This window comes from Macaca fascicularis, chromosome 20 (genome assembly GCF_037993035.2).
Source record: "Macaca fascicularis isolate 582-1 chromosome 20, T2T-MFA8v1.1".
Lineage (NCBI taxonomy): Eukaryota > Metazoa > Chordata > Mammalia > Primates > Cercopithecidae > Macaca > Macaca fascicularis.
In genome coordinates, this window is record NC_088394.1 from 28,057,294 (window position 1) to 28,085,242 (window position 27,949).

General features: G+C 53.2%; 2 protein-coding genes across 3 annotated transcripts; one reads left to right on the forward strand and one right to left on the reverse strand.

Annotated features, from left to right (window-relative positions):
- The first annotated feature begins 18,215 nt into the window (after positions 1 to 18,215).
- On the forward strand, positions 18,216 to 25,113 carry TLCD3B (TLC domain containing 3B). Of its 2 annotated transcripts, none has more exons than XM_074026920.1 (5): positions 18,216 to 19,100; positions 19,994 to 20,077; positions 22,437 to 22,928; positions 23,715 to 23,810; positions 24,066 to 25,113. In XM_074026920.1, the coding sequence occupies exons 3-5, from the start codon at positions 22,758 to 22,760 to the stop codon at positions 24,348 to 24,350; spliced, it is 552 nt and encodes a 183-aa protein (XP_073883021.1). In that variant the 5' UTR covers positions 18,216 to 19,100; positions 19,994 to 20,077; positions 22,437 to 22,757; the 3' UTR covers positions 24,351 to 25,113. The 2 variants fall into 2 exon arrangements, with proteins under 2 accessions (XP_073883021.1, XP_005591659.1); XM_005591602.4 differs by having other exon boundaries at positions 22,694 to 22,928.
- C20H16orf92 (chromosome 20 C16orf92 homolog) lies at positions 21,836 to 26,418 on the reverse strand. The gene is given in 4 exon segments (XM_065536777.2): positions 21,836 to 21,913; positions 22,349 to 22,430; positions 25,456 to 25,816; positions 26,139 to 26,418. Coding segments are annotated over 4 exon segments (705 nt in total). The 5' UTR covers positions 26,323 to 26,418.
- Positions 26,419 to 27,949: the final 1,531 nt, after the last annotated feature.

Here is a 27,949-nt window from a genome sequence, read left to right on the forward strand (position 1 = left end):
ATACCCCATACACACCACACACCAACACACACCACACACATCACACACACCACACACAAATAAACCTCACACAAACACACATACACACAGCAACACTCACACACCACACACACCACACACACAAATACACACACAGCTCACACACACCCCAACACTCACACACCATACACACACCACACAAACACACCACACACAAATACACACCATACACATACCACACACACCCCACACACACCAACACACACACCATACACACACCACACACACACCACACACACAAATACACAGCTCACACACACACACCACACACACCAACACTGACACACCATACACACACCAAACACACCACACGCAAATACACACACACCACACACACACAAACACCACACATACACCCCATACACCCACCCCCACACACCCCACCACACACATGCCACACACACACCACACACCACACACACCACACAAACACACCACACACCACACACAAACACCACACACACACCCCATACACCCACCCCCACACACCCCACCACACACACACCACACACACCACACACACACCATACACACCACACACATACCCCATACACCCACGCCCACACACCCCACCACACACACACCACACACACACTACGCACACACACACCACACACAAACACCACACATACACCCCACACACTCCACCACACACACACCACACACTACACACACACACCACACACACACACCACACACCACACACAAACACCACACACACACCCCATACACCCACTCCCACACACCCCACCACACACACACCCCACACACCACACACACACCCCATACACCCACCCCCACACACCCTACCACACACACACCCCACACACCACACACACTATGCACACACACATCACACACACCACACACAACACACACAAACACCACACATACACCCCATACACCCACCCCCACACACTCCACCACACACACACACCCCACACACCACATAGACACACCACACACACCCCATACACCCACCCCCACATACCCCACCACACACACACCACACACACCACACACAAACACACCACACACACCCCCCATACACCCACCCCCACACACTCCACCACACACACACCACACACACACACACCACACACACCACACACACACCCCACCACACACACCACACACACACACACCACAGACACCACACACACACACACCACGCACACACACACCACACACACCACACACACACCACACACATACACCACACACACAAACACACTACACACACACCCCATACACCCACCCCCACACACCCCACCACACTCACACCACACACACATGCACACACACACCACACACACCCCACCCCCCCACACACACCACACACACACACCACGCACACACACCACGCACACACACACCCCACACACCACACACACACCACACACACCCACACACCACACACACACCACACACACCCACACACCACACACACACCACACACACCACACACACCCACACACCACACACAAACACACACGCACCACACACGCACCACACACACCAACACACACAACACCACACACCACACACATCCTACACAAACACACCACACACCCCACACAAACACACCACACACCACACACCACACACACACCCCATACACACACCCCCACACACCCCACCACACACACACCACACACACCACACACACACCCCACACACCACACACAAACACACACGCACCACACACACACCACACACACCAACACACACCACACACAAACACGACACACACACCCCATACACCCACCCCCACACCCCACCACACACACACCCCACACACACACCACACACACCACACACCACACACCACACACCACACACCACACACACCACACACACACCCCACACACCACACAAACCCACACACCACACACACCACACACAAACACACACATACCACACACACACCACACACACCCCACACACCACACAAACCCACACACCACACACACCACACACAAACACACACGCACCACACACACACCACACACACCAATACACACACCACACACACATCACACACCACACACACCCCCCATACACCCACCCCCACACACCCCACCACACACACACCACACACACCACACACACAAACACACCACACACACCCCCACTCCACACACACCCCATACACCCACCCCCACACACCCCACCACACACACACCACACACACACCACACACACACCACACACACCACACACACACCACACACACCACACACACCACACACACACCACACACACCCACATAGCACACACACCACACACAAACACACACGCACCACACACACCAACAAACACACCATACACACAAATACACACCTCACACAAACACACATACCACACCAACACACACACCTCAAACACACACAACACACACAAAAATACACACACGCCACACAAAAAACACGCACACCACACACACCAACACACACCATACACATACCAAACACACACCACACACAAATACACACACACCACACATGCACCACACATCACAGACACCACACACACCAACACTCACACACCACACACACCACAGAAACAACACACACAAATACATACACGCACCTCACACACACACCACATACATCAACACTCACACAAACACACACACCACACACACAAATACACACACACCATACACATACCACACACACACCCCACACATGCACCACACCACACACAAACACCACACACACACACCACACACACACACACACACCACACATACAACACACACACACCACACACACACACCACACACACCACACACACCACACAAACACCACACACACCACACAAACACCACACACACCACACGCCACACGCACCACACACACCACACATACCACACAAACACACCACACATACACCACATGCACCACACACACACACACCATACACCCACCCCCACACACCCCACCACACACACCACACACACACCACACACAGCACACACACACCACACACCACACACATAGCACACACACACCACACACAGCACACACACACCACACACCACACACACAGCACACACACACCCCATACACCCACCCCCACACACCCCACCACACACACCACACACCACACAAACACACCACACACACACACACACACCCATACACCCACCCACACACACCCCACCACACACACACCACACACAGCACACACACACCACACAAACACCCCACACACACAGCACACACACACCACACAAACACACCACACACACACCACACACACACCCCATACAACCACCCCCACACACCCCACCACACACACACCACACACACACACCCTGAACAAGCTACTCTCTTTCTCTTTCCAATTCCCTTTCAGCATTTCTGATTACTGCAGGAGAAGGTCTCAATTTGCTGCCAGAAATCCTTTAACACCTATCTATGCTTATCTTTTTGTTCTTTCTTCTTTTTTTTTTTTTTTTTGAGATGGAGTCTTGCTTTGTCACCCAGGCTGGAATACAATGGGGCAATCTCGGCTCACTGCAATCTCCACCTCCTGGGTTGAACTGATTCTTCTGACTCGACCTCCCAAGTAGCTGGGACTACAGGTACACGCCACCATGCCTGGTTAATTTTTATATTTTTAGTGGAGATGGGGTTTCACCATATTGGCCAGGCTGGTCTCGAACCCTCGACCTTAGTTTATCTGCCCCCCTCAGCCTCCCAGAGTGCTGGGATTACAGACATGAGCCACTGTGCCGGACCTGATCTTTCTTTTTTTAACAAGGAGAGAGCCAGCCTTGAGTTCAGAATGAGCAGCTGCCGATAGTATCTAGCTAGAATGTTTTAAAATGTGTTTTCATTTTTGTATTTTTTGTTACCTTCTGTTTATCACAGGTGGTACTGGTTTTCTATTTTCCAGAGTGATAAAAAGTTTCCTTTTGAAGTACATGGTAGCGGCAGTCGCTCTCTCCTGTAATCCCCGCACTGCACTTCGGGAGGCCAAGGCACGCAGATCACCTGAGGTCAGGAGTTTGAGACGAGCCTGGGCAACATGATGAAACCCTGTCTTTACTAAAAAAATACAAACAATTAGCCAAGTGTGTGGTGGCGGGCACCTGTAATCCCAGCTACTCGGAAGGCTGAGGCAGGAGAATCGCTTGAACCCAGGAGGCGGAGGTTGCAGTGAGCCGAGATAGCACCATTGCCCTCCAGCCTGGGCAACAAGAGCGAAACTTCGTCTCAAATGAAAGAAAATAAAGTACATGGTTAGTTTAGCACAGTGGCTCATGCCTGTAATCCTAGCACTCTGGGAGGCGAGGCAGGCAGATCACTTGAGGTCAGGAGTTCGAGACCACCCTGGCCAACATGGTGAAACCCCGTCTCCACTAAAAATATAAAAATTAGCCAGGTGTGGTGGCACACACCTGTAATCCCAGCTACTCGAGAGGCTGAGGCAGGAGAATTGCTTGAACCTGGGAGGCGGAGGCTGCAGTGAGCTGAGATTGCACTACTGCACTTTAGCCTGGCAGACAGAGTTAAAAAAAAAAAAAAAAAAAGGACATGGTTAGGTCATGCTAACCATGGTGGCTCACGCCTGTAATCCCAGCACTTTTGGAGGCCAAGGTGGGAGGATCAGGCGTATTGCTGGATGGAGCTCAGGAGTTTGAGACAAGCATGAGCAACATGGCAAAACCCTGTCTCCACCAAAAATACAAAAAATTAGCCATGCATGATGGTGGCGTGCCTGTGGTCCCAGCCACGCTACTTGGGAGGCTACTCAGGAGGCTGAGGCAGGAGGATCGTTTGAGCCTGGCAAACAGAGGTTGCAGGGAGCTGAGATGGCACCACTGCTTTCCAGCCTGGACAACGGAGTGACAACCCCATCTCAAAAAATAATACATGATGACAAAAAAAAAAAAAAAAAAAAACCCACAGCCAGTGCTCTGAAAATCACATGACTTGGTTCAAATCCCTACTTGTGCCACTTTCTACCTGCATGACCTTGAGCAAGTCACACAACCTCTCTGTGCCTCAATTTCCTCCTCTGAACAGTGACTGAGAGTGTGTCTCACCTGACACAGTGACTTGTGCCTATAATCCCAGCACTTTGGGAGGCCAACGTAGGAGAATGCTTGAGGCCAGGAGTTTGAGACCAACCTAGGCAACAAATCGAGACCCCCATCTGTAGAAAAAATTTTAAAAATAAGCTGGCAGTGATGAGTCTGAGAGCCTGTAGTCCTAGCCACTTGGGAGGCTGAGGCAGGAGGATCCCCTGAGCACAGGAGTTTGAGTTACAGTGAACTAATGATGCCAGTGTACTCCATCAAGGGAGACAAAATGAGAGACCCGTCTCAAAAATCAAAACAAAACAAAAATCCCAGTATGTCCGTCTTAAGATTATTGTGGAGATTGTATTAGTTAATATATGTAAAGGGCTTAGATTGCTGCCGGATATTTAGTAAATGCTCTATAAATGTTTGCTTTTTTTTTTTCCTTTTGGAGAGAGAGTTTTACTCTGTCACCAGGCTGGAGCGCAGTGGCCTGATCTCGGCTCACTGCAACCTCCGCCTTTCAGTTTCAAAGAATTCTCCTGCCTCAGCCTCCCAAGTAGCTGGGATTACAGGCGCATGCCACCGTGCCCAGCTAATTTATTTTTTTTTTTTTTTGAGACGGAGTCTCGCTCTGTCGCCCGGGCTGGAGTGAGGGGCTGGATCTCAGCTCACTACAAGCTCCGCCTCCGGGTTTACACCATTCTCCTGCCTTAGCCTCCCGAGTAGCTGGGACTACAGGCACCCGCCACGTCTCCCGGCTAGTTTTTTTTTTTTTGTATTTTTTAGTAGAGAAAGGGTTTCACCATGTTGGTCAGGCTGATCTCAAACTCCTGACCTCATGATCCACCCACCTCAGCCTCCCAAAGTGTTGAGATTCCAGACATGAGCCACTGTGCCTGGCTTAATGTTTGCTCTTATTAGGTCAAATAGAGATAAACAACAACAATAACAAAAAACCATAACTGACCATAACTGAGGGTTTTCTTTACATGGGGAAACAAAGGTTTGGAGAAGCTAGAGGCTGAGTTAGGATCTTGGTAAGTTTCTGGATTCCCAGTCTAATTGCCAGCTATTTCAATCTTCAGTAATTAATATAATCTCTCAACTTCCACTTAATCACCTGCAAAATGGGACTAATCCTATCTCATTGGATGTTGGGATTGGTGTGTATAAAGGCGGGTCAGAGGCTGGGCACAGTGGTTCATGCCTGTAATTCCAACACTTTGGGAGGCCAAAGCGGGTGGATCGCTTGAGGTCAAGAGTTTGAGACCAGCCTAGCCAACATGGTGAAACCCTATCTGTACTAAAAATACAAAAATTAGCTGGGTGTGGTGACGGGCACCTATAATCCCAGCTACTTGGGAGGCTGAGGCAGGAGAATCGCTTGAACCTGGGGGGCGGAGATTGCAGTGAGCCAAGATCATGCCACTGCACACCAGCCTGTGCAAAAGAGTAAAGCGCCATCTGAAAAAAATAAAAAAATAAAATAAATAAGTAAATAAGTGAATAAATACATAAATAAAGGTGGCTCAGAAAATGAGCATTAGGACAATGATGCCTTCTCAACTGGGATAATATCGCCCCCAAGGGGACAAAAAAAGCTTACTCTTTTTAATATGGAAAAGATATGCGTGAATAGACATACAGTATATCTGTGTTATTAAACTTTCATGATAGGCAGCGATTAGAAAAAAAAGTCTGAAAAGGGCTCCTCAGGGGAACAATAATGAAAGAAAAGTTGGGAAACGCTGCTCTCCAAACCAAGGTTTCTCTCGCTTTGCTTGTTTAGCCACTAGTGGGCAGTGAAATTGGCTTAATGGGTCATGATCAGTATTTCCTGGAAAAATGATGTAGAAAATTCCACAGGGCACTGCATATAATGAGTCAGAATGTGTTGTGCAAAGGTTTTCCATTCAACATGTGGGTACGTGAACTGCGGTCACAAAATAAAAGATATCTCGGCTGGGTGCAGTGGCTCACCTCTGTAATCCCAACACTTTGGGAGGCTGAGGCGAGCGGCTCACTTGAGGTCAGGAGTTCAGACCAGCCTGGCCAATATGGTGTCTCTACTAAGAATACAGAAATTAGCCGGGCATGGTAGCATGTGCCTGTAATTCCAGCTACTCGGGAGGCTGAGGTAGGATAATCACTTACCCGGGAGGCAGAGGTTGCAGGGAGCCGAGATCGTGCCACTGCACTCCAGCCTGGGCAACAGATTGAGATGCTGTCTCAAAAATAAACAAATAAACACATAAATACATAAAGAAACAAAATAAAAGATATCTCTTGTGGGTCACTATTTTAAAAAAATTTAAAGCCATTGCTCAAAACCACAATTTTCTCCTCTCATATTTTCTCTCTCAGACAAGCCTGTGCAGCCTTGGACTGTTTTGCCCTAAACAAGAAGAAATCTACAAGGAAAGGAAGAAATGTAGGAGAGAGTCCAGATTCCAGTGAGACTCGGGCCTGACTCTAACCAGCTCATGGCCTGGAAACTTTCCTCCCTTCTACATTTTCTTGTCCAGGGTAAGCACAGGTGCAGAGGAAAATGACCATCCCTGGTCACACACAGTGGCTCACGCCTGTAATCTCAGCACTTTGGGAGACTGAAGCAGGAAGATCGCTTGAGCCCAGGAGTTGAAGACCAGCCTAGGCAACATAGCAAGACCCCATCTCTAGAAAAAAAAAAAAAAAAAAACCTCCCCAAATTAGCCAGGTGTGGTGGCGCACGCCTGTTGTCCCAGCTACTCAGGAGGCTGAGGTAGAAGGATCACTTGATCCGGGAGGTGGAGGCTGCAGTGAGCTGTGATTGTGTCACTGTACTCCAGTCTGGGCAACAGAGTGAGACCTTGTCTTAAATAAAAATAAATAAAAATAAATTAAAAAAAAAAAGGAAAAGAAGTAACCCTGGAGGAGTGCTACTCCTCCTCACTCCTTTTGCCTCTCCTCCTCTCATCTGTTCTCTTCCCCTTTTTCCTTCTCCCATCTTCTCTCCTCCCCTCCCGCCTTCCCCTCTCTTCATCTCCTTTTCATCAGACTTGGAAGGCAGCAGTCACATTGACTGAGTTTGTCATGTACTGTATGGTCTGAAGCATGTCATTCAACTTTTCTCAGACTCAGATTTCTCAGCAGTAAAATGGGGAAGTTATTTGTAAGGTGGCATAGATGATTAAATGGGAGCATGTATATAAAGTGTTTCAGCCCGGTGCCTGGCATGCGGTGGGTGCTGAGAATGACAGTAGCTGACTTGTAATGACAGTAGCTGGCTACCGGCTACCGTGTAAAGTACTGTAGCTTCTATGCATAGGCACGATTTAGTCCTCACAATGAGCTATGCAGGAGCTGGGAAAATAGCAGGGCAGGCTGCCCGGTTTCAGATCCCAGCTCAGGATCTTTTCGTTGTTTTTTTTTTTGTTTGTGTGTTTTGTTTTTGTTTTTGAGAGAAAGTCTCGCTCTGTTGCCCAGGCTGGAGTGCAGTGGCACCATCTCGGATCACTGCAACCTCCGCCTACTGGTTTCAAGCGATTCTCCTGCCTCAGCCTCCTGAGTAACTGGGATTACAGACATGCACCACTACACCTGGCTAATTTTTGTATTTTTAGTAGGGATGGGGTTTCGCCATGTTGGCCAGGCTGGTCTCGAACTCCTGACCTCAGTTGATCCACCTCCCCGCTTCGCCTCCCAAAGTGCTGGGATCACAGTCATGAGCCACCATGCCTAGCCGCTCTTGGTTTAAGTTTTAATTTTCAGAGGCCCATCCAGAGGGAAGAAAATAAAGTAGCTAAAGAAGCAAACACTGGCCGAGCATGGTGGCTCATGCCTGTAATCCCAGCACTTTAGGAGGCCAAGGCAGGGGGATTGCTTGAGGTCAGGAGTTCAAGACCAGCCTGGGCAACATAGCAAGACCCCATCTCTATAGAAAGTAAAAAGATTCCTTTCCATAGAACATAGCTAATTTTTTTTTTAAATACAAAAATTAGCTGAGTGTGGTGTGCACACCTGTAGTCCCAGCTACTTTGGAGGCTGAGGCAGAGGCTGAGGAGCATTGCTTGAGTCCAGAAGTTTGAGTCTGCAATGAGGTAGTATCACGCCATTGCATTCCAGCCTGGACAACAGAGTGAGACCTTGTCTCAAAAGAATAAGAGGAAGAAGCCTGGCGCAGTGGCTCACGCCTGTAATCCCAGCACTTTGGGAGGCCGAGGTGGGCAGATCACCTGAGGTCAGGAGTTCAAGACAGCTGACCAACATGGAGAAACCCCATCTCTACTAAAAATACAAAATTAGCCGGGTGTGGTGGCACATGGCTGTAATCCCAGCTACTCAGGAGGCTAAGGCAAGAGAATCGCTTGAACCTGGAAGGCAAAGGTTGCGGTGAGCTGAGATTGTGCCATTGCACTCCAGCCTGGATAACAAGAGCGAACCTCCATCTAAAAAAAAAAAAAGAATAAGAGGAAGAAGGAGGAAGAGGAGAAGGATAAGTTCTGAAAATATGAATGAGGATGTCTAAATTGTATTCAGTGGTGATTTTTCCCCCCTTTTTAAAAAAAAGCCTTTGGGCCGGGCACGGTGGCTCACGCCTATAATCCCAGCACTTTGGGAGGCCGAGGTGGGCGGATCACCTGAGGTCGAGAGTTCGAGACCAGCCTGACCAACATGGAGAAACCCCGTCTCTACTAAAAATGCAAAATTAGCCGGGTGTGGTGGCACATGCCTGTAATCCCAGGTACTTGGGAGGCTGAGGCAGGAGAATCACTTGAACCTGGGAGGCGGAGGTTGCGGTGAGCCAAGTTCACGCCATCGCAGGCCAGCCTGGGCAACAAGAGCGAAACTCCGTCTCAGGAAAAAAAAAAAAAAAAAAAAAAAGCCTTTCAGTTCCTTAGGAAAATGAGTTTATGTTTTCTATATCTGCTTAACATTATACAGACAAACAAATTCAGAAAATATGATTTAAACATTTTTATTCACTTCCTGACTGTTTAACCTTGGACAAGGTACCAAACCTCTCTGTGCCTCTGTTTTCTGATCTGTAAAATAGAGGTACAGTAATAATCCCTACCCACAAGGTTGCTTTGGATAAATGACTTGATTTTTTTTTTTTTTTTTTTTTTGAAACGGAGTCTCGCTCTGTCGCCCAGGCTGGAGTGCAGTGGCCGGATCTCAGCTCACTGCAAGCTCCGCCTCCCGGGTTTCCGCCATTCTCCTGCCTCAGCCTCCCGAGTACCTGGGACTACGGGCACCTGCCACCTCGCCCGGCTAATTTTTTGTATTTTTTAGTAGAGATGGGATTTTACCGTGTTAGCCAGGATGGTCTTGATCTCCTGACCTTGTGATCGCCTCCCAAAGTGCTAGGATTACAGGCTTGAGCCACCGCGCCCGGCCATGACTTGATATTTTTAATTATTTTTTTTAGAGACGGAGTTGCACTCTGTGGCCCAAGGCTGGAGTGCAGTCTCATGATCAAAGCTCACTGCAGCCTCAGCCTCCTGTCCTCAAGTGATCCTCCTGCCTTGGCCTCCCAAAGTGCTGGTACTACAGGTGTGCACCACCACACTGGACTTTTTTTTTTTATTTTAGAGACTGAAAATGTAGATCAATGCTTATACCTGTAGTATAAGCAGCATTTAATGATCTGACACTATTATTAACCCAACATCACAGATGAAGAAATTGAGGCTCATAAAGGCTTTGCCCACGATCATTCAGAGAAAGGAAGAGCCTAAATTTAGCATTTTAAAAACTGCAGCTTCACTTTAGGGGCACACATTTTAAGAGGATGCCTCGAGAACGTTTACATATGTATACACTGGTGATCAATATAAGGGCATTTCCAACACTTCAGAAGGTTCCCTGGGGTCTCCTCCCAGTCAATATCTTCCCCAAGTTAAACACTGTTCTGATTTTTCATGATAGATGTTTTGCTTTTCTGAATTTGATGTAAACAGAGCCATTCAGTGTGTTTCTTTATTTGTTTCTTTATTTCAGCAATAGGGAAATGAAATGTTTCTTTGATTATCTGTGGACTCTGAATTTGAAGTCCATGTACTTCCACGGTAGAAATGGCCTTCTTTTTCTTTCTTTTTTTTGTTTTTGAGACAGAGTCTCGCTCTGTTGCTCAGACTAGAGTGCAGTGGTACAATCTTGGCTCACTGCAACCTGTGCCTCCTGGATTCAAGCAATTCTCCTGCCTCAGCCTCCTGAGTAGCTGGGATTACAGGTGTGCGCCACTATTTTTAGTAGAGATGGGGTTTCACTATGTTGGTCAGGCTGGTCTCAAACTCCTGACCTCGTGATCCACCCACCTTGGCCTCCCAAAGTGCTGGGATTACGGGCGTGAGCCACCGCGCCCGGCCGAAATGACCTTCTTTACCTTTTATCCTACACTGCCTACAATAACTACTTAGGACTGCTTTTTTCGGGGGGCAGGGTCTTGCTCTGTTGCCCAGGATGGAGTGCAGTGGTATGATCATAGCTCATTACAGCCTTGAACTCCTGGGCTCAAGCAATTCTTTCCATTCTTTCGCTTCATCCTTTCAACTACCTGGGACCACAGGTATGTGTCATTGCACTGGACTATTTTATTATTATTATTTTTGAGACACAATCTCGCTCTGTCGCCCCAGGCTGGAGTGCAGTGGCGGGATCTCGGCTCACTGCAAGCTCCGCCTCCTGGGTTCACGCCATTCTCCTGCCTCAGCCTTCCCAGTAGCTGGGACTACAGATGCCCGCCACCACGCCCGGCTAATTTTTTGTATTTTTAGTAGAGACGGGGTTTCACCGTGTTAGCCAGGATGGTCTCGATCTCCTGACTTCGTGATCTGCCCGCCTCGGCCTCCCAAAGTGCTGGGATTACAGGCATGAGCCACCGCGCCTGGCCTACTATTCTTTTTTTTTGTAGAGACAGGGGTTCCACTATATTGCCCAAACTGGTCTTGAACTCCTGACCTCAAGTGATCCTCCCACCTTGGCCTCCCGAAGTGCTGGGATTTCAGGCCTGAGCCACCGCACCTGCTGGTGTTTTTTGTTGTTGTTGTTGTTTGTTTTTGTTTTTTTTGAAACAGAGTCTCTCTCTGTCGCCCAGGCTGGAGTGCAGTGAGGAGATCTCGGCTCACTGCAACCTCTGCCTCCCGGATTCAAGTGATTCTCCTGCCTCAGTCTCCCGAGTAGCTGGGATTACAGGTACCCGCCATCACGCCTGGTTAATTTTTGTATTTTTATTAGAGACGGGGTTCCCCATGTTGGCCAGCATGGTCTTGAACTCCTGACCTCAGATGATCCACCCGCCTTGGCCTCCCGAAGTGCTGGGATTACAGGCGTGAGCCACCACGCCGGGCTGTGCAGCTGCTCTGATTTCCCCCTCCCTCCTTTTCCTTCTTTGTACACGTCCCTGAAACGTAGCTGTCCATCAAGTCACCAATGGATTCTAACTGGCCAATTCTAGGCAAGGCTTGCTGGAACCGCCCCCCAGTCCCCATAGGAAGCAAATGATAGGGCACATGTATCAACTGGCTGGCCAATGGGAGGATGGCATCTTCTAGCCAGTCCACCAACGGGAGAGCATACTCCTGCCCTCCCCAACTGCCTCTGCAGAGTAGCCTCGTGCCTTTGCAGTTTGACACCTTCCTTTTGTCCCAAGAAGGTCCCTTGGAAGCCACTTCAGGAAGGCAGGATGACAGGGCCTGATTCCCTTCATCCTGCCTGTGCCTGCCCCAAACCTCTGCTCCCCAGAGTAGATGGGAGGGGAGGTCTTTCTAAACAAAAATGATATCTATGTAAATATATGTAGTTTCAGCCTTGCGCCTGTTATTTCTTTTGTTTTCTTTTTTAATGGAACAACAATCGCTTTGGCTTTATTTTGTTTTTTCAAGGAATGTCATTTTAAAGTTCCAACTATCTTGACAACCCCCTCCCTTCCTTTTTCCAAGTTTTCGGTGCTGAGGAGAAACATCAACCTTCCTTTCTGTCTTCCAACCTGTCCCTTAGAGGTGAGGCCTGGGGAGAAGGGAGAGGTGACATAAGGTGGGCGGCGGGGGGGCATGCAGAAGATGGAAAAGGGTGGAGTTTAAGAGTAGGAGGGGCTGGGTGCAGTGGCTCATGCCTGTAATCCCAGCACTTTGGGAGGCCAAGGCAGGCAGATCACCTAAGGTCAGGAATTCGAGATCATCCTGACCAACATAGTAAAGTCCTGTCTCTCTTAAAAACACAAATATTAGCCGGGCACGGTGGCGGGCACCTGTAATCCCATCTACTCAGGAGCCTGAGACACGAGAATTGCTTGAACCCGGGAGGTGGAGGTTGCAGTGAGCCAAGATCATGCCACCACACTCCAGCCTGGGTAACAAGAGCAAGACTGCATCTCAAAATAAAAACAAAGAAGAAGAAGAAGAAGAAAAGAAATTGTCTAAATTGGGTGTGTAAAACAAAAAATTAGGGTAATTAGGATGTCAAATTGCCCCGGATGATGAATATTAAAAGAGTAATAAGGATGCAAAAGAGCTTAGAGAAGAGGTTTGCCTGGTGGCTTTGGACGGCCACAGATGGATGGGTCTCTTGGGCCTTGCCTCATTGGGGGTGAAGAAGGCTGCCGGGGGCTCTGAGGGTGTTGTGTTGAGGTGTTCTCATGGCCGTCTTTTTCTGCCTTCTTGGCTGCAGGCAGGCATGGCCCTGCTATTCGCAGGGGGTTGCATCTTCTTCCCGTTGTGCTTCACTGTCCTGCGCTGGGGCTTGCAGAACCACGCCAGCCTGCAGATGGAAAAACAAGAGGCTGTCCTGGTAGCATCCAAGTAAGAGGACCAGGGTGCGGGTGTCCTTCCTGGGGCCACGGCTGGTGGAACTGACCTCTTACTTTCAGAATGAGTTCGTGGTGAAAACAGAAGCAGAGTGTGGGGTGGAGCTGGGATTTGGAGTCAAAAGACATCAGCAGGCTGGGCACGGTGGCTCACGCCTGTAATTCCAGCACTTTGGGAGGCTGAAGCAGGTGGATCACCTGAGGTCAGCAGTTCAAGACCAGCCTGGCCAACATGGTGAAACCCCGTCTGAACTAAAAATACAAAAATTAGCCAGGTATGGTGGCAGGTGCCTGTAATCCCAGCTGCTCTGGAGGCTGAGATGGAAGAATCACTTGAACTCGGGAGGTGGAGGTTGCAGTGAGCTGAGATCATGCCACTGTACTCCAGCGTAGGCGACAGAGTGATACTCTGTCTTAAAAAAAAAAAAAAAAAAAAAGACACCAACAGTGGTGTCTTTTGTGAGTCATTTAATTTCTCTGAACTTCAGATCCCTCACTGGTAAATGGGCTTGATAATAACCCCCACTCTCCTTCATGGAGATGTTGTATGAAGATCATGTGAATCCGTGCCTATAGAGCAGGGGCTGCAAACTCCTGCAGATAATATGAGGGATGTGGGCTCTGCGGGGAGGATGTGGGCAGGAGGACTCACCTTCTCTGCTGAGGGCCTGTGCTGCTCGGCTCCAGCCACTGATAAAGTTATACAGTTAGAACGTGGGCCAATGTTTTCAGTTATGATTCTTTGTCATTGTTGTTGTTGAGACAGGTCTTGCTCTGTTGCCTAGGCTGGAGTGCAGTGGCACTATCATGGCTCACTGCAGCCTTGAACTTCCAGGCTCAACCAATCCTCCTGCCATAGCTGGGACAACAGGAAATGCGCCACCACACCTGGCTAATTTTTTTTTTTTTTTTTGGTAGAAACAGGGTCTCACTATGTTGCCCAAGCTGGTCTTGAACTCCTGGGCTCACAGGATCCTCCCTTCTCAGCCTCCGAAGTGCTGGGATAACAGGCATGAGCCACTGTACCCGGCCTCTTCTTCTTTTGTTTTGAGACAGGGTCTCACTCTGTCACCCAGGCTGAAGTACAGTGACACCACCATGACTCACTGCAGCCTTGACCTCCCTGACAAGTGATTCACCCTGAGAATCAGGCTGACTCCCAAGTTGCTGGGACTACAGATGTGCACCACCATGCCTGGCTAATTTTTGTACTTTTAGTAGAGACGGGGTTTCTCCATGTTGCCCAGGCTGGTCTTGAACTCCTGGGCTCAAGTGATCCTCCTGCCTCGGCCTCCTGAGTAGCTGAGACTACAGGTGCATGTCATTGTGGTGGGCTTCCTCCCAGTTCTTTTTATTCTTTTTTTTGAGACAGAATCTCACTCTGTTGCCCAGGCTGGAGTTCAGTGGCTCAATCGTGGCTCACTGTAACCTCCACCTCCCAAGTTCAAGCAACATTCCTGCTTCAGCCTCCCGAGTAGCTGGTATTACAGGTGTGCGCCACTACATCTGGCTAATTTTTGTATTTTTAGTAGAGATGGGGTTTCACCATGTTGGCCAGGCTGGTCTCAAACTCCTGATCTCAGGTGATCTGCCCACCTCGGCCTCCCAAAGTGCTAGGATTATAGGCGTGAGCCACCACGCTCAGCCTCTCCCAATTCTTGAATACTGATAAGTAACTAAGAACTTATTTAAGAACTACTATACTGACAACTGCATACTGGCCAAACAAAACATGTCTGTGGGCTGGGTTGGGCCCTTGGGCTGCAGATCTATGACCTGTGTGACAAAGCTTACCATAAAAGCGCACTATCAGCAAACCATAGGAGCGGGAGGCGGTACATGGAACACAGATTTTACTAGGGTGTCTACATGGATTTCCTGGCAGACAAAAAAGCCTGTCTCTACTCATCTGAAGTGAAACCACAGTTCCGTGACCAGCCTTGTAGTCCTCAATCTCGAGTAGTTACGGTGGCCACCCATCACCCAGCCTCCTCAACCTCAGTCCTTTTTGCAGTTTTGCTCATGTGTGGCTTTGGGGTTATGCAACTATGATTTTTTTGTTTTTTGTTTTCTTTTGAGATGGAGTCTCACTCTGTCGCCCAGGCTGGAGTGCAATGGCGCCATCTCAGCTCACTGCAACCTCCGCCTCCTGGGTTCAAGCGATTCTCCTGCCTCAGCCTCCCAAGTAGCTGGGACTACAGGCGCCCGCCACCACACCTGACTAATTTTTGTATTTTTAGAAGAGATGGGGTTTCACTGTGTTAGCCAGGATGGTCTCGATCTCCTGATCTCATGCTCCATCAGCCTTGGCCTCCCAAAGTGCTGGGATTACAGGCGTGAGACACCGCGCCCAGCCACAACCATGGGTTTGAAACCCAGCTTTCTTGGCCGGGCGCGGTGGCTCACGCCTGTAATCCCAGCACTTTGGGAGGCTGAGATGGGCGGATCACGAGGTCAGGAGATCGAGACCATCCTGGCTAACACGGTGAAACCCCGTCTCTACTAAAAAATACAAAAAAACTAGCCGGGTGAGGTGGCGGGCGCCTGTAGTCCCAGCTACTGGGGAGGCTGAGGCAGGAGAATGGCATAAACCCGGGAGGTGGAGCTTGCAGTGAGCTCGGATCTCGCCACTGCACTCCGGCCTGGGCAACAGAGCAAGACTCCGTCTCAAAAAAAAAAAAAAAAAGAAACCCAGCTTTCCTCTGGGCATGGTGGCTCCCACCTGTAATATCAGCATGTTGGGAGGCAGAGGTGGGTGGATTGCTTGAGCCCAGGAATTTGAGACCAGCCTGGCCAACATGGCGAAACTTCATCTCTACAAAAAATACAAAAATTACCTGGGCATGGTGGTGTGCGCCCGTAGTCCCAGCTACTCGGGAGGCTGAGGCATGAGGATCATTTGAGCCTGGGGAGGTTGAGGTTGCAGTGAGCCATGATCGTGCCACTGTACTCCAGCCTGGGGGAGAGAATGAGACCCTATCTCAAAAAAACAAAACAAAACAAAACCCACAAGATTTCTAAACCTGTTTCTTCTATAAAACAGGGATACCAAATAAGAATCAGTAGAAATCACCTGGTACTATGCCCAGCATGTAGTAGAAACTCAGAGAGCTGGATCCCCTTTCCCCCTCCAGTGAAGGGCTGAGGGCAGGAGCTAGGTCCGCTATTGTCTCTAAAACCGGCTCCAAATCGGCCTGAGACTTCCTGGGTGCTTTCCTACAGATCGCCGCTAGAGGGCAGCACAAAACAGCAAATCCCAGTCCCCGGCTTTTCTTCTGGGGAGGCGAGGAGTGGGCTCTGGCAGAGAAAGGCAAACCACAGGGTTGATTATTGAGCTTGGAGACCAAAGGAGTTTGCATAACAGGCCCTTGTCATGCTGAAGTCCACAGGACAGTTGGGATCAGGTGGGAGGGCAGAAGTCAAAGGAGGCAGTGCCTCTGGCTCCAGTCCCACAGCGCGACCCTGGCCCAGTCCCCAGGCCTCACTTTCTCTATGGGCCAGTGAGGAGCTTGCACCAGCCCACCCCGCAGTACTTTCCCACTCTGAAACTAGGCTGTTTGTGGAAGTTGCAGAGGAAGGGAAGTTAGGAGCTCCTAGAGAGCGGTAGGAATTTAGGGGCGGTCAGGAGGGGCTGGCTGTCTGAAGAATAGGGCCTGGGCATCCTAGGGCTCCCTGGGGCTTCCTGAGAGGCAGTGGCCCCCCGCCCCCCCACTCCCCCCTTCTTCCACTCCCTGCCCCTCCGACACCTGCAATGAGAGGGCTCTGCCACTTCTGAACTGGGTGACCTCAGGGAGCCTCAGGATCGTTGCTGGCCCTGTGGGAAGGACAGGCACAGCGCCCTCGGAGCTCCTGCAGCAGACGGGACATGGGCAGCCCTGCGGCACAGTCAGGTGCCCCCTCTGGCCAATGTCAGCTTCCTTCCCGACCATAGGGTGAGGGAGCCTCTGGGTCTGAGGATACTGTGTTGAGATATTTTTCCTCCCATCCCCTTCTTCAGTCTTCCTTCTGAGAAAGCACCACTTGCTCCCGCTCCCTCTCCTGGGGAAGCCTGTCTTTCGCTGGAGTGGGCACCCAAAGCTGGGACCCGGGGCAGGCCCCAGAGGGATGGCTTGGCGAGGGAGGAGATGCCAGGCATTTGCAAAGTGCTGATGGGAAACAGGGTCAGGCCCCTGTGGGGGCTCAGGGCCCCCTCCCAGCTGGCCAAGGAGCCCTAAGCCCCCTTCCTCCCCAAGAGAAGAGCTGGCCCCTGTCCCCAGCAGCCCCCTGTGCCGCCGCAGCTGCTGTTCCTTTAAGGGCCTCCCCCTCCCTCTTTCTCTGCTCCCCCCATCTCTGTCGCAGCCGAGGCTGTGGCTCAGAGCTGCATGGGGAGACGCCGCTGCAGGTCCGGTTTCTCGGTGTCTGGTCGGTGCCATCATTTCCCTGCCCCTCCCCCGCCCTCCCCAAGCTGGTCACTTCCCCTCCCCCTCCCCCTCCCCACCGAGGGGGCAGGGGGCTGGGCACGGAGTCTCTATGATGCCATGTGCGGTGTCTGTGCCGGGTGGCGGGGACCGGGGCGGCAGCGAGAGGAGGCAGTGGAGCTGGGAGAGTGGTGGTGACCGCTGACCGCTTGCCCGGCTACTCCTCCGCTCCCTGCTGCCTGCTCCTCCGCTCCCTCCTGCCTGCCTCCTTCCTTTGGGGCTGGCACCCAGACCCACCCCCACCCCCTCCCCGCCTCCTCGAGCCCTCCCAGCCTCTCACGTAAGCCTCCCCTCCCCACCTGCCTGGTGGCTCCCTCCCCTCCCCCATTTGCATCCTCCTCCTGTCCCCTCTTCCTCTCTGTCCTTCACCAAGCCATCCCCTCCTCGCCTCTCCCCATCCCTCACTGGCCTGCTCCTGCTCCCCTTCTCCCATCCTCCCCTCCCCCGTTTCTGCCCAACTGGCCCCCTCCTGACTCCCCAGTTTCATTGGACTCTCTGGCCCCATCCCGTCGCCGCCCTGTCCCCTTTGTGCCCCTTCCCATCGTTTTCTCCCTCCTTCCCGGGCTTGGCGTCCCTTCTCCACCCCTAACTCCTTCCGCTCAGCCTCCCTGACCCTTCACGGCCCGCCTGCCTCCCTGCCCAAGTCCTCAGCCACCATGCTGACCCCGATGGTGGCCGGGGGGGTGGTGTTCCCCGGACTCTTCCTCCTCTCCAAGAATACGCTCCAGCGGCTGCCCCAGCTGCGCTGGGAGGAGGCCGACGCGGTCATTGTCTCAGCCAGGTAAACCACTTTCCTTCCCCTCAGCTCCTCTCTGCTTCTTGGGCTTCTCAGGGAATGGAAAGGACCTGGCACTTCTCTGGACCCTCAGTGGCTGGGTACTGGGAGTTCCTATGGGGGTTGGGGGCTTTACCCCCAGGCTTCCTCTCTCCTCACTGCCTGCCTTGCTCACTGTCCTGGGAGACCTCGTCCAGCCCTGCCATCTGGTCTACTAGTGTTCAGCCTGCCTCTCTCTTCTTCCCGGTACACCCTCCCACCCTCCAAAACAGGGCCGGCATGCAGTGAAGACATTCCTGTAAGACATTAGGGATCGAGGCCAGGGCCAGACAGCTAGGTGTCATTCAGGGCGAGTGTTTGGGGGCCAGGGATGGAGGAGTGGATGGTGCAACTGTATACCCCTAGAACAGGGCCAGAGTGCAGAGTGGAGGCTAGTGGCAGTCAGGAGACAGTGGGAGAGTGATTGGGGAGCTCGGGGGTCACAAAGGGTCCAGAGTGAGGCCCGCGTCATGACTGGGCAGCTGAATGGGGCAAGAACTGGCCCAGGCTCCCCTCGTGGGGAGAGGTCCGGATCAGCAGCTCACTCTTAGTGGGGTCTCACCTCAGGACGGACACCCTGCCGCCCCGAGAAGAGGGAGACTCAGTTTCCACAAATGGGGAAGGGAGAAGGTGGCAAGGAGTGGGGTGGACCGAGGAACAGCAGCCGAGCAGACCAGAGAGCCGTGAGGTGCCTGTGGTGGGGCACATTTCAGGCAGCCCAGCCTTGGGAGAAGGCGGGCAAGGACTGGTCCGAGAAGTGGCTGAATGCAAAGTGCAGTCGCTAGACTAGCAACGAGGAGAAATCAAGGCACACGCCTCTTCCCTTCTGCCCTTCTAGCACGCCTCCCTCTCTCCCCCAGGCTGGTGTCCTCTGTCCAGGCCATCATGGCCTCCACTGCCGGCTACATCGTCTCCACCTCCTGCAAGCACATCATCGATGACCAGTAAGTGCCGCGAGAACCCCCCTGCCCAGGTGCCAGTGGTTGGTGTGTACACATAACCCTGGAAGACCCCACATCTTGGAGGGAACTCTGTCCGTGGTCCCCAAGCCCTTAACTTAGACCTGAGCAAGTTCACTGCAATAACTGCAACTCAACACCCAGGGATAAATTTATCCCGTCCTGTCCTTAAAGGTCAGAACCAGGGGGAGAAGGAGCGGGGATCACAGAGGATCCTCAAAGTGCTTCCTAGTTGGCTTCCAGGTCTCCTGTGTTGTCGTGGGTTCCCCACCTCTTCCCTGCCTTCCACCCCAGGAGGCAGATCCCATTTCCCTCCAGCACCCAGATGGGGTGCCCCCTCCTCATGCCGGGCTCACCCCTCAGGCCCTCCCAGAATCCAGGCATCTGGCACCCACTCCATGCGTGAGGGAGAGGAGAGGAGAAAGATGACACGCACAAGGCCACACACGGCCAGGCAGTGCAGGAGGGGATGAGGGCGAAGAGGCCAAAATGTGGCCAGGCAGCTGCTGCAGTGTCTGGTGCTTGCCAAAAAGGCCCAGAGGTGTGCGGGCAGGAGGCGGAGGACGGAGAGGAGAGGGGCCCTGTCCGTGGTGCTGACGACCGCCCTAGGTGACTCATGGGTGGCCCATTGCAAGTTGCCTTGGAGGTGCCCACAACACCCGCTTCGTAGCTTTCAGCGCCACTTCCCTTCTGTGGCAGCCCCTGAGTCCCAGGGGACATTCTCTGGACGCTTCTGACGGGGGGTGCCCTGTTTCTGTTTGCCTCCTCTTTTTCCGAAGATGAGTTGCCTCTTCTGTGGTGAGGCAGCCGCCCTTCCTGGAAGGGCTTCATCGAGAGGAATTGAGTTAAGTGGCAGCTGCAGAGGACAGTTCTTGGCTTAACTCTTTCTTCACACCCTGCCCAGGGACTTGGCTGCTTCTTGGCCTCTGCCCGCCCCTCCCCACCCCTTCTCCAAGCCGAGCCTGGGATCCAGCACTTCCTCCCCAGCCTTCACATGCAGAGGTCACCTTTTGGTTTCTGCACCCCCCCTGCTCCCCAGGCCCCCTGTGTCTGTTCCTGTCCTTCCTCCCTGCTTTAATCCTCAGGTAGGTGGGGAGGATCCGGGTTAATCCAGGGCAGCAGCTGTTCCTACTTCTGAGCACCTAATTGCCAAGAGGGTGGGGATGGGATTTAACACCTCACATGACAGCCCAGGGCCTGGTGGCCCCTCCTGGTCTCCTGCACCAGCCCAGCGGGCCCCATCTCCCATCACCTCTGCTGGGCCTGCATTGTGGGCAGCTTCCTTCCCTGACTCCTCCAGGCCACTTGGACCTTTTCTCCCTGTGTTCTTGCCTCGCATTCTCTGCAGCTGCTCCTCCCCTCTCATCTTCCCCTGCCTCTGGGCCGCAGCTCCACACCACTGCATCACAGTCTCAGGTTCCCTTTTCCCTGGTACCGTCCCTGCTGGAGAATGGGCTGGCTCCACTCACAGGCTGCCTGCCTTAGGCTCCCCATCCTCAGAGGCCTCAGCCCCAACTTCTCCACAGCTCCCTCCACATGCCTCATGTTTGGTGATAACTTCTGGCTGACTCTGCTTTCATCCCTCCTCCCCCATGTGGGGCGAGCTCCCCGGGGCCTACCTCTCTGACCTTCCGCCCCCACCCCAGACCAGTCTCGGGACTACAGGATTTAAGAGAAACTGGCAATGTGCTGACTCCAGAAGAAAAATGCTGTCTTGTCTATTCATCCATTTCTCATTTTTGTTTACTCTCCAAGTACATGGAACTTTCTCTGTCCTTGGCTCCTTTTGTTCTGCATTTTCCCCTTAATGCCTGGCTGTCCCTGAGAAACAACACAAAACAGAAAAGAGATGGGGTCACTTTGGGGCAGGGCAAACAGCGCTGACAAGACCCCTCACTTGCCAACAGGGCCTGTCTCTGATGCCTCTTGGACCTTCTGGGGACAGTGGGGATGGCAGTGAGGGCTGTGGAGCCACTGCCCATGTCCCTTCCTTGGCCAGGTTACCTAGCCCGTCTGTGACTCACTTCCTCACCTGTACGGTGGGGGTTATGGCCACACCTACCTTTTACAGGGTTTTGGGAGGGGTAAATAAGTGCATGCACGGGAAGTTTGGAAGAGCGCCTGCCTCAGGAGGCAGGAATGGGGGTCCACCCCTGTGACCTCTCTCTCCAGCACTCTCACCCATTCAGCTGTTGCTGGTCCTAACCTCATGGTAAGGTTAGGACAAATAACCACGGCAAGGAAGGTCCCACCTGCCTGGCCTGGGCTTATTTTGGCACTCTATCTGTGCCATTTGGTCTGTGGGCATCTTCTGTTCTTTTCTTTTCCCCCCACTTTACTGCAGAGAGAGGAACATGGGTGGGTTCTGAGGCCACAGATTTGAATGCCAGCACCGTCGCTTACTAGCTGCGTGACTGCGTGAGCTTGGGCAAGTTTCTCACCCTCTACCCTCTGGATCCCTCATCTGTACCTGAGACTCCACTGCTGTCCAGGGCTGCCGTGCCAACCCCTGAGATCTGCCCCCGCCCACTGGTGTCCCCTTTCCTCCTTGCTCCCCACACCCACCCACCCCCTCCCCCCTCCTGTCTCTCTGCCCAACAGACACTGGCTGTCCTCTGCCTACACGCAGTTTGCTGTGCCCTACTTCATCTACGACATCTATGCCATGTTTCTCTGTCACTGGCACAAGCACCAGGTCAAAGGGCATGGAGGGGATGACGGAGTGGCCAGAGCCCCGGGCAGCACGTGGGCCATAGCGCGTGGCTACCTGCACAAGGAGTTCCTCATGGTGCTCCACCATGCCGCCATGGTGCTGGTGTGCTTCCCGCTGTCGGTGGTGAGTCCCGGGGAGCTGGGCGGGTGGGGTGTGGGTGGCCTGCTCCTTGGTCCCACTGGTGCTGGCAGGAACCCGGGAAGCCCTGGGTCTGGGTACTGGCAGCCAAGCAGACCCAGCACGTTTCCAGGGAAAGTTGTGGACAGGCAGGGTTCACTGAGCACCAGCCCAGGGGCACCAGGGTGTGGGGCAGCCTGGCCCCGGGCTGGACAATGCCCGGCTGCAGCACTTTGGATCTGTGGTTGCACATCTCTGAGCCTCAGTTTCCTCACCTGTTACAGAAGGAACACGGTCTTTCTGCAGGACTGTGAGAGGGATGCAGCCAAGTCATGCACCTGCTCCCGCACCCAGGTGTTCTTTCTCTTTTTTCTCTTTCCAAGACGGAGTCTCTCTGTGTCACTCAGGCTGGAGTGCAGTGGTGTGATCTCGGCTCACTGCAACCTCCGCCTCCTGAGTTCAAGTGATTCTCCCACCTCAGCCTCCCCAGTAGCGGGGATTACAGGTGCCCGCCAACATGCCTGGCTAATTTTTTTGGTATTTTTAGTAGAGACGGGGTTTCTACTGTTGGTCAGGCTGGTCTCAAACTCCTCACCTCGTGATCCACCTACCTCGGCCTCCCGAAGTGCTGGGATTACAGGCGTGAACCACCGTGCCCAGCCCTGCACCCAGGTGTTTTGACATTCAGAGTCAAGCATCTCCAAAAGTGACAGAGGGGAAAGAGGAAGGGTGGGGGCTGCCTAAGAACCCAGGGGGAGCCCCAGCTCCTCACCTTCCTGCCTGTGTGCTCAGGTGTGGCGACAGGGGAAGGGAGACTTCTTTCTGGGTTGCATGTTGATGGCAGAGGTCAGCACACCCTTTGTCTGCCTTGGCAAGATCCTCATCCAGGTGAGTGAGCACGGGAGGGTGCGGGAGCCCGATGGGGGGGCACGGGTAAGGGAGGGACCTTCAGGGTTGCTGCCAAGGGCTCTGGCCCCTTCGTCATTCCCCCCCTCACCCCTTGCCTTTTGAGCTCGTGCTTGTGTCCTGGCAAAGTGTCCGGTCTGGGAGGAGCTGCCTGCTAGGGTTGCAGGGAGGCAGGGAGAGGGCCAAGGGGGGCCGAGCCCTTCTGCCGCGGCGGCCACGGTGTCCGTGTTCCCTCAGTACAAGCAGCAGCACACGCTGCTGCACAAGGTGAACGGGGCCCTGATGCTGCTCAGCTTCCTGTGCTGCCGGGTGCTGCTCTTCCCCTACCTGTACTGGGCCTACGGGCGCCACGCCGGCCTGCCTCTGCTGGCCGTGCCCCTGGCCATCCCCGCCCACGTCAACCTGGGCGCTGCGCTGCTCCTGGCCCCTCAGCTCTACTGGTTCTTCCTCATCTGCCGCGGGGCCTGCCGCCTCTTCTGGCCCCGCTCCCGGCCACCCCCGGCCTGCCAGGCCCAGGACTGAGGCCGGGGACCAGGACCCTCCCCCTCCCCACCCCCACCCCCGTGGAGACAGGGCTCTGGGGCTGATGGCTGGGGGTGGGAGCCAGGGTCCTCTTGCCCGGACAACCCCAGGACTGACGATGACCCTGAAAGGGAAGAGGCCCCACATCTCGGGGACTGAGTGAGGGGAGAGAGGGAACCTCTTCTCCTTACTGTGCCCCCTTCCTGCACACCCCTGCGCGGGAGGAGGGGAGGGGGCACCACCTCCCACCCACTGAGGGCAGGAGGGCTTGTGGGGAGGGAGACCGACAGGGTTTCAAGGGGACCAGGAGTCAGAATGTGGGTAGGCGCCTCTGCCAAGGCCATCCCAGCCCCTCTGCTGCCACCCCCCAGGGCTCCCCATCACCCGAGAGGAGAGGACGCCCCAACTAACCCGGCTGGCCCTCGGGCCTCCCGAGCGGCCGGCTGCAACCACGGCTCCTCTCCAGGGTAGGCCAGCTTGAGGAATCTTATTTATTTTATTTATTTACCCAAATTTGAACTAGTCTGTTGGGTTGAGGGGTTGAGGGAGAGAGGTGGCTGCTACCCCCAAGCCTTCCCAGTGCTGACAACCCCGGGGGCAGGCGAGGGCGCCCAGTCCCTCACCATCGGCTGCACATCGCGCCCTCGGGCCCTGCCATGTCCCTGGTGCTACTGACCTCTCAAGGCTTCCTCCAATCTGGGGTTGGGGGACCCTGGGAGGTGCTTTACAGACCGCTAATAAAAGACGATCTGCGTGAACGCCACCAAGGCCCTCACCATCAAGTTCTTTGGGGCTGGGAAGGGAGGAGGTGGGGGGCTTGGGCTGTGGGAAACGCACAGGGAGTGGGATACCCAGCTCCTCGCTGGGCAGTCAGGGAGGAGAAAGGTGGGGAACTTTTGCTCATCGACAGGAGAGGAGGTGGGTGTGGGTGCTCAGGTTGAGTCCGGGGCCCCTGTCCAGCTCTTTAGGCCCCTTTCTGGAAGTTTCTGTGGGGCATGGAGATCAGAGGGGAGAGGTCACACCCTGCCCCACTAGAACTGGGCTCTTCAGCTGCTCCCAAGGAAGGTGGTGGTGGGTGGGGTTGGAGGAAGGGGGCAGGCCTTACATGTGGGTGCAGAACTGGAAAAGGAGAAAGAAGACGACCACCACCAGGAAGCCTACCAGGATGTGATGGAAGAGCCCAGGGCTGGAACCTGCTAAACAAGCAGGACCCTTAATTCCCCTCTGATGGCCCAATGGAAGGGTCGGGGGCTGCTCTCCTCCAGGCCCTGGCGGGGAGGGAGGTCCCTTCTCTAACTGGTTCATACCTGAGTTAACAAACATGATGGGTTTCTCTCCAATAAACTGGGCCACAGCCAGGAGCCTGGCTTGGTCTGAGTCTGGATAATCGAAGAAGTCAGGCCTGTCTAAGAAGCGCGGAGACTCTGTCCCCAGGACTGACGCTGTGGCACGCTTGGGTCTGGGTACTAGGATCCAAGCAAAGTCTGTGACAACAGCCAAGCTGACCCCTGCCTTTATCTCTGAAGGCTGAAGCTGGCTTGGGACCCTATGAGACCACCCAGCCTTATTGTGGAGGCTGTGGAAGGTCTTGATTTCCCTCAGGGTCAGCTGGGTGCACCACGACAAGGCCCATGGTTGTCGGGGGGTGGGTGAGACCAGCAGGATGGGAGAGAAGAGTGGAGAGAAAAGGAGAAGGTGCAGGGTTGGCTTCCCAGTCCCTAAGTGGGCATCACCCTTTATGCCCCCAGAGCTGCCTGCCTTCCCACTGCTCCCAAGACAGCTTCTCACCAGTGTCTATGGCCCCTATTGCAGACAGCCACACCCACACCAGCACCCATGGCCACAACCTCATGACTGCTATCATGAGGTGGGGGCTCTGTGATGTCACAGCCCAGAGCTGTTCTGATGGCACTCTGGGGTGAGGGGAGGAAGTGCTAGGAGCTGGGACCCCTTCCCCATCCCTCACCCTCATCAGAAGAGGAGAGGAGAGGAGAGATTGGGACCAGTCTTCATCCTCTGGAATGTTGCTGATGATAAAGCCATAATGGTGGCAGCCCCAGCGTTTACAAAGAGAAGGGCTGCGGCAGGGCCATCTTGCTGAAAGCCAGAACTAAAGGAAGCTGCGTTTAGACAACAGGCACAATTTGGGGTGGTGGCACCGGGCCACACACCTCCAGTTACCCCTTGGATCAACCACAGGTAGCATTTGTTTTATTTATTTTCATTTTTTTGGAGACAGGGTCTCTGTCACCCAGGCAGGAGTGCAGTGGCACGATCTTGGCTCACTACAGCCTCCGCCTCCCGGGTTCAAGTGATTCTCCTGCCTCAGCCTCCTGAGTAGCTAGGATTACAGCTGCCTGCCACCACACCCGGCTAATTTTTGTATTTTTAGTAGAGACAGGGTTTCACTGTGTTGGTCAGGCTGGTCTCGAACTACTCACCTCAGGTGATCTGCTTGCCTCGGCCTCCCAGAGTGCCCGGCCTATTTTATGTCTTTTCAGAGACAGGGTCTCACTCTGTCACCCAGGCTGGAGTACAGTGGTATGATCACTGCAGCCTGGAACTCTTGGCCTCAAGTGATCCTCCCAAGTCAGCCTCCTGAGTAGCTGGGACCACAAGCATGTGCCACCATGCCTGGCTAATCTTTGCATTTTTTGTAGAGATGAGGTCTTGTTATGTTTTTTTGTTTTTTGTTTTTTGTTTTTTTTTTGAGACGGAGTCTCGCTCTGTCGCCCAGGCTGGAGTGCAGTGGCCAGATCTCAGCTCACTGCAAGCTCCACCTCCCGGGTTTACGCCATTCTCCTGCCTCAGCATCCCAAGTAGCTGGGACTACAGGCGCCCACCACCTCGCCCGGCTAGTTTTTTGTATTTTTTAGTAGAGACGAGGTTTCACCGTGTTAGCCAGGATGGTCTCGATCTCCTGACCTCGTGATTCGCCCGTCTCAGCCTCCCAAAGTGCTGGGATTACAGGCTTGAGCCACCTCGCCCCGCCGAGGTCTTGTTATGTTGTCCAGGCTGGTGTCGAACTCCTGGCCTCAGATGATCCTCCAGCTTCAGCCTCCCAAAGTGCTGGGATTACAGGCGTTAGCCACCATGCCCAGTGGGTAGCATTTATTTGACACCTATTACTGTGCTGGCTGGACCCCATTTATGGCCAAGTTCCTTGCACAAATTGGTTCATTTACCCTTGCACTGACCCTCAGAGGCAGGTACTCTGTTTTTTTTGTTTTTTTTTGTTTTTGAGACGGGGTCTTGCTCAATCGCCCAGGCTAGAGTGCAGTGGCACGATCTCGGCTCACTGCAAACTCTGCCTCCCGGGTTCACGCCATTCTCCTGCCTCAGCCTCCCGAGTAGCTGAGACTACAGGCGCCCACCAAAACGCCTGGCTAATTTTTTTGTATTTTTAGTAGAGACGGCGTTTCACGGTGTTAGCCAGGATGGTCTCTATCTCCTGACATCGTGATCTGCCCGCCTCGACCTCCCAAAGTGCTGAGATTACAGGCGTGAACCACTGCGCCCGGCCTTTTTTTTTTTTTTTTTGAGATGAAGTTTCACTCTGTTGGCCAGACTGGAGGGCAGAGGCACAATCTCAGCTCACT

Excerpts from the sequence above, each read along its gene's own strand:
- TLCD3B (XM_005591602.4), top strand. The coding sequence starts at position 18,976 with ATGCTGACCCCGATGGTGGCCGGGGGGGTGGTGTTCCCCGGACTCTTC. Across the intron at positions 22,929-23,714 it reads TGTGCTTCCCGCTGTCGGTG|GTGTGGCGACAGGGGAAGGG; the intron begins GTGAGTCCCGGG and ends CTGTGTGCTCAG. Across the intron at positions 23,811-24,065 it reads TTGGCAAGATCCTCATCCAG|TACAAGCAGCAGCACACGCT; the intron begins GTGAGTGAGCAC and ends GTGTTCCCTCAG.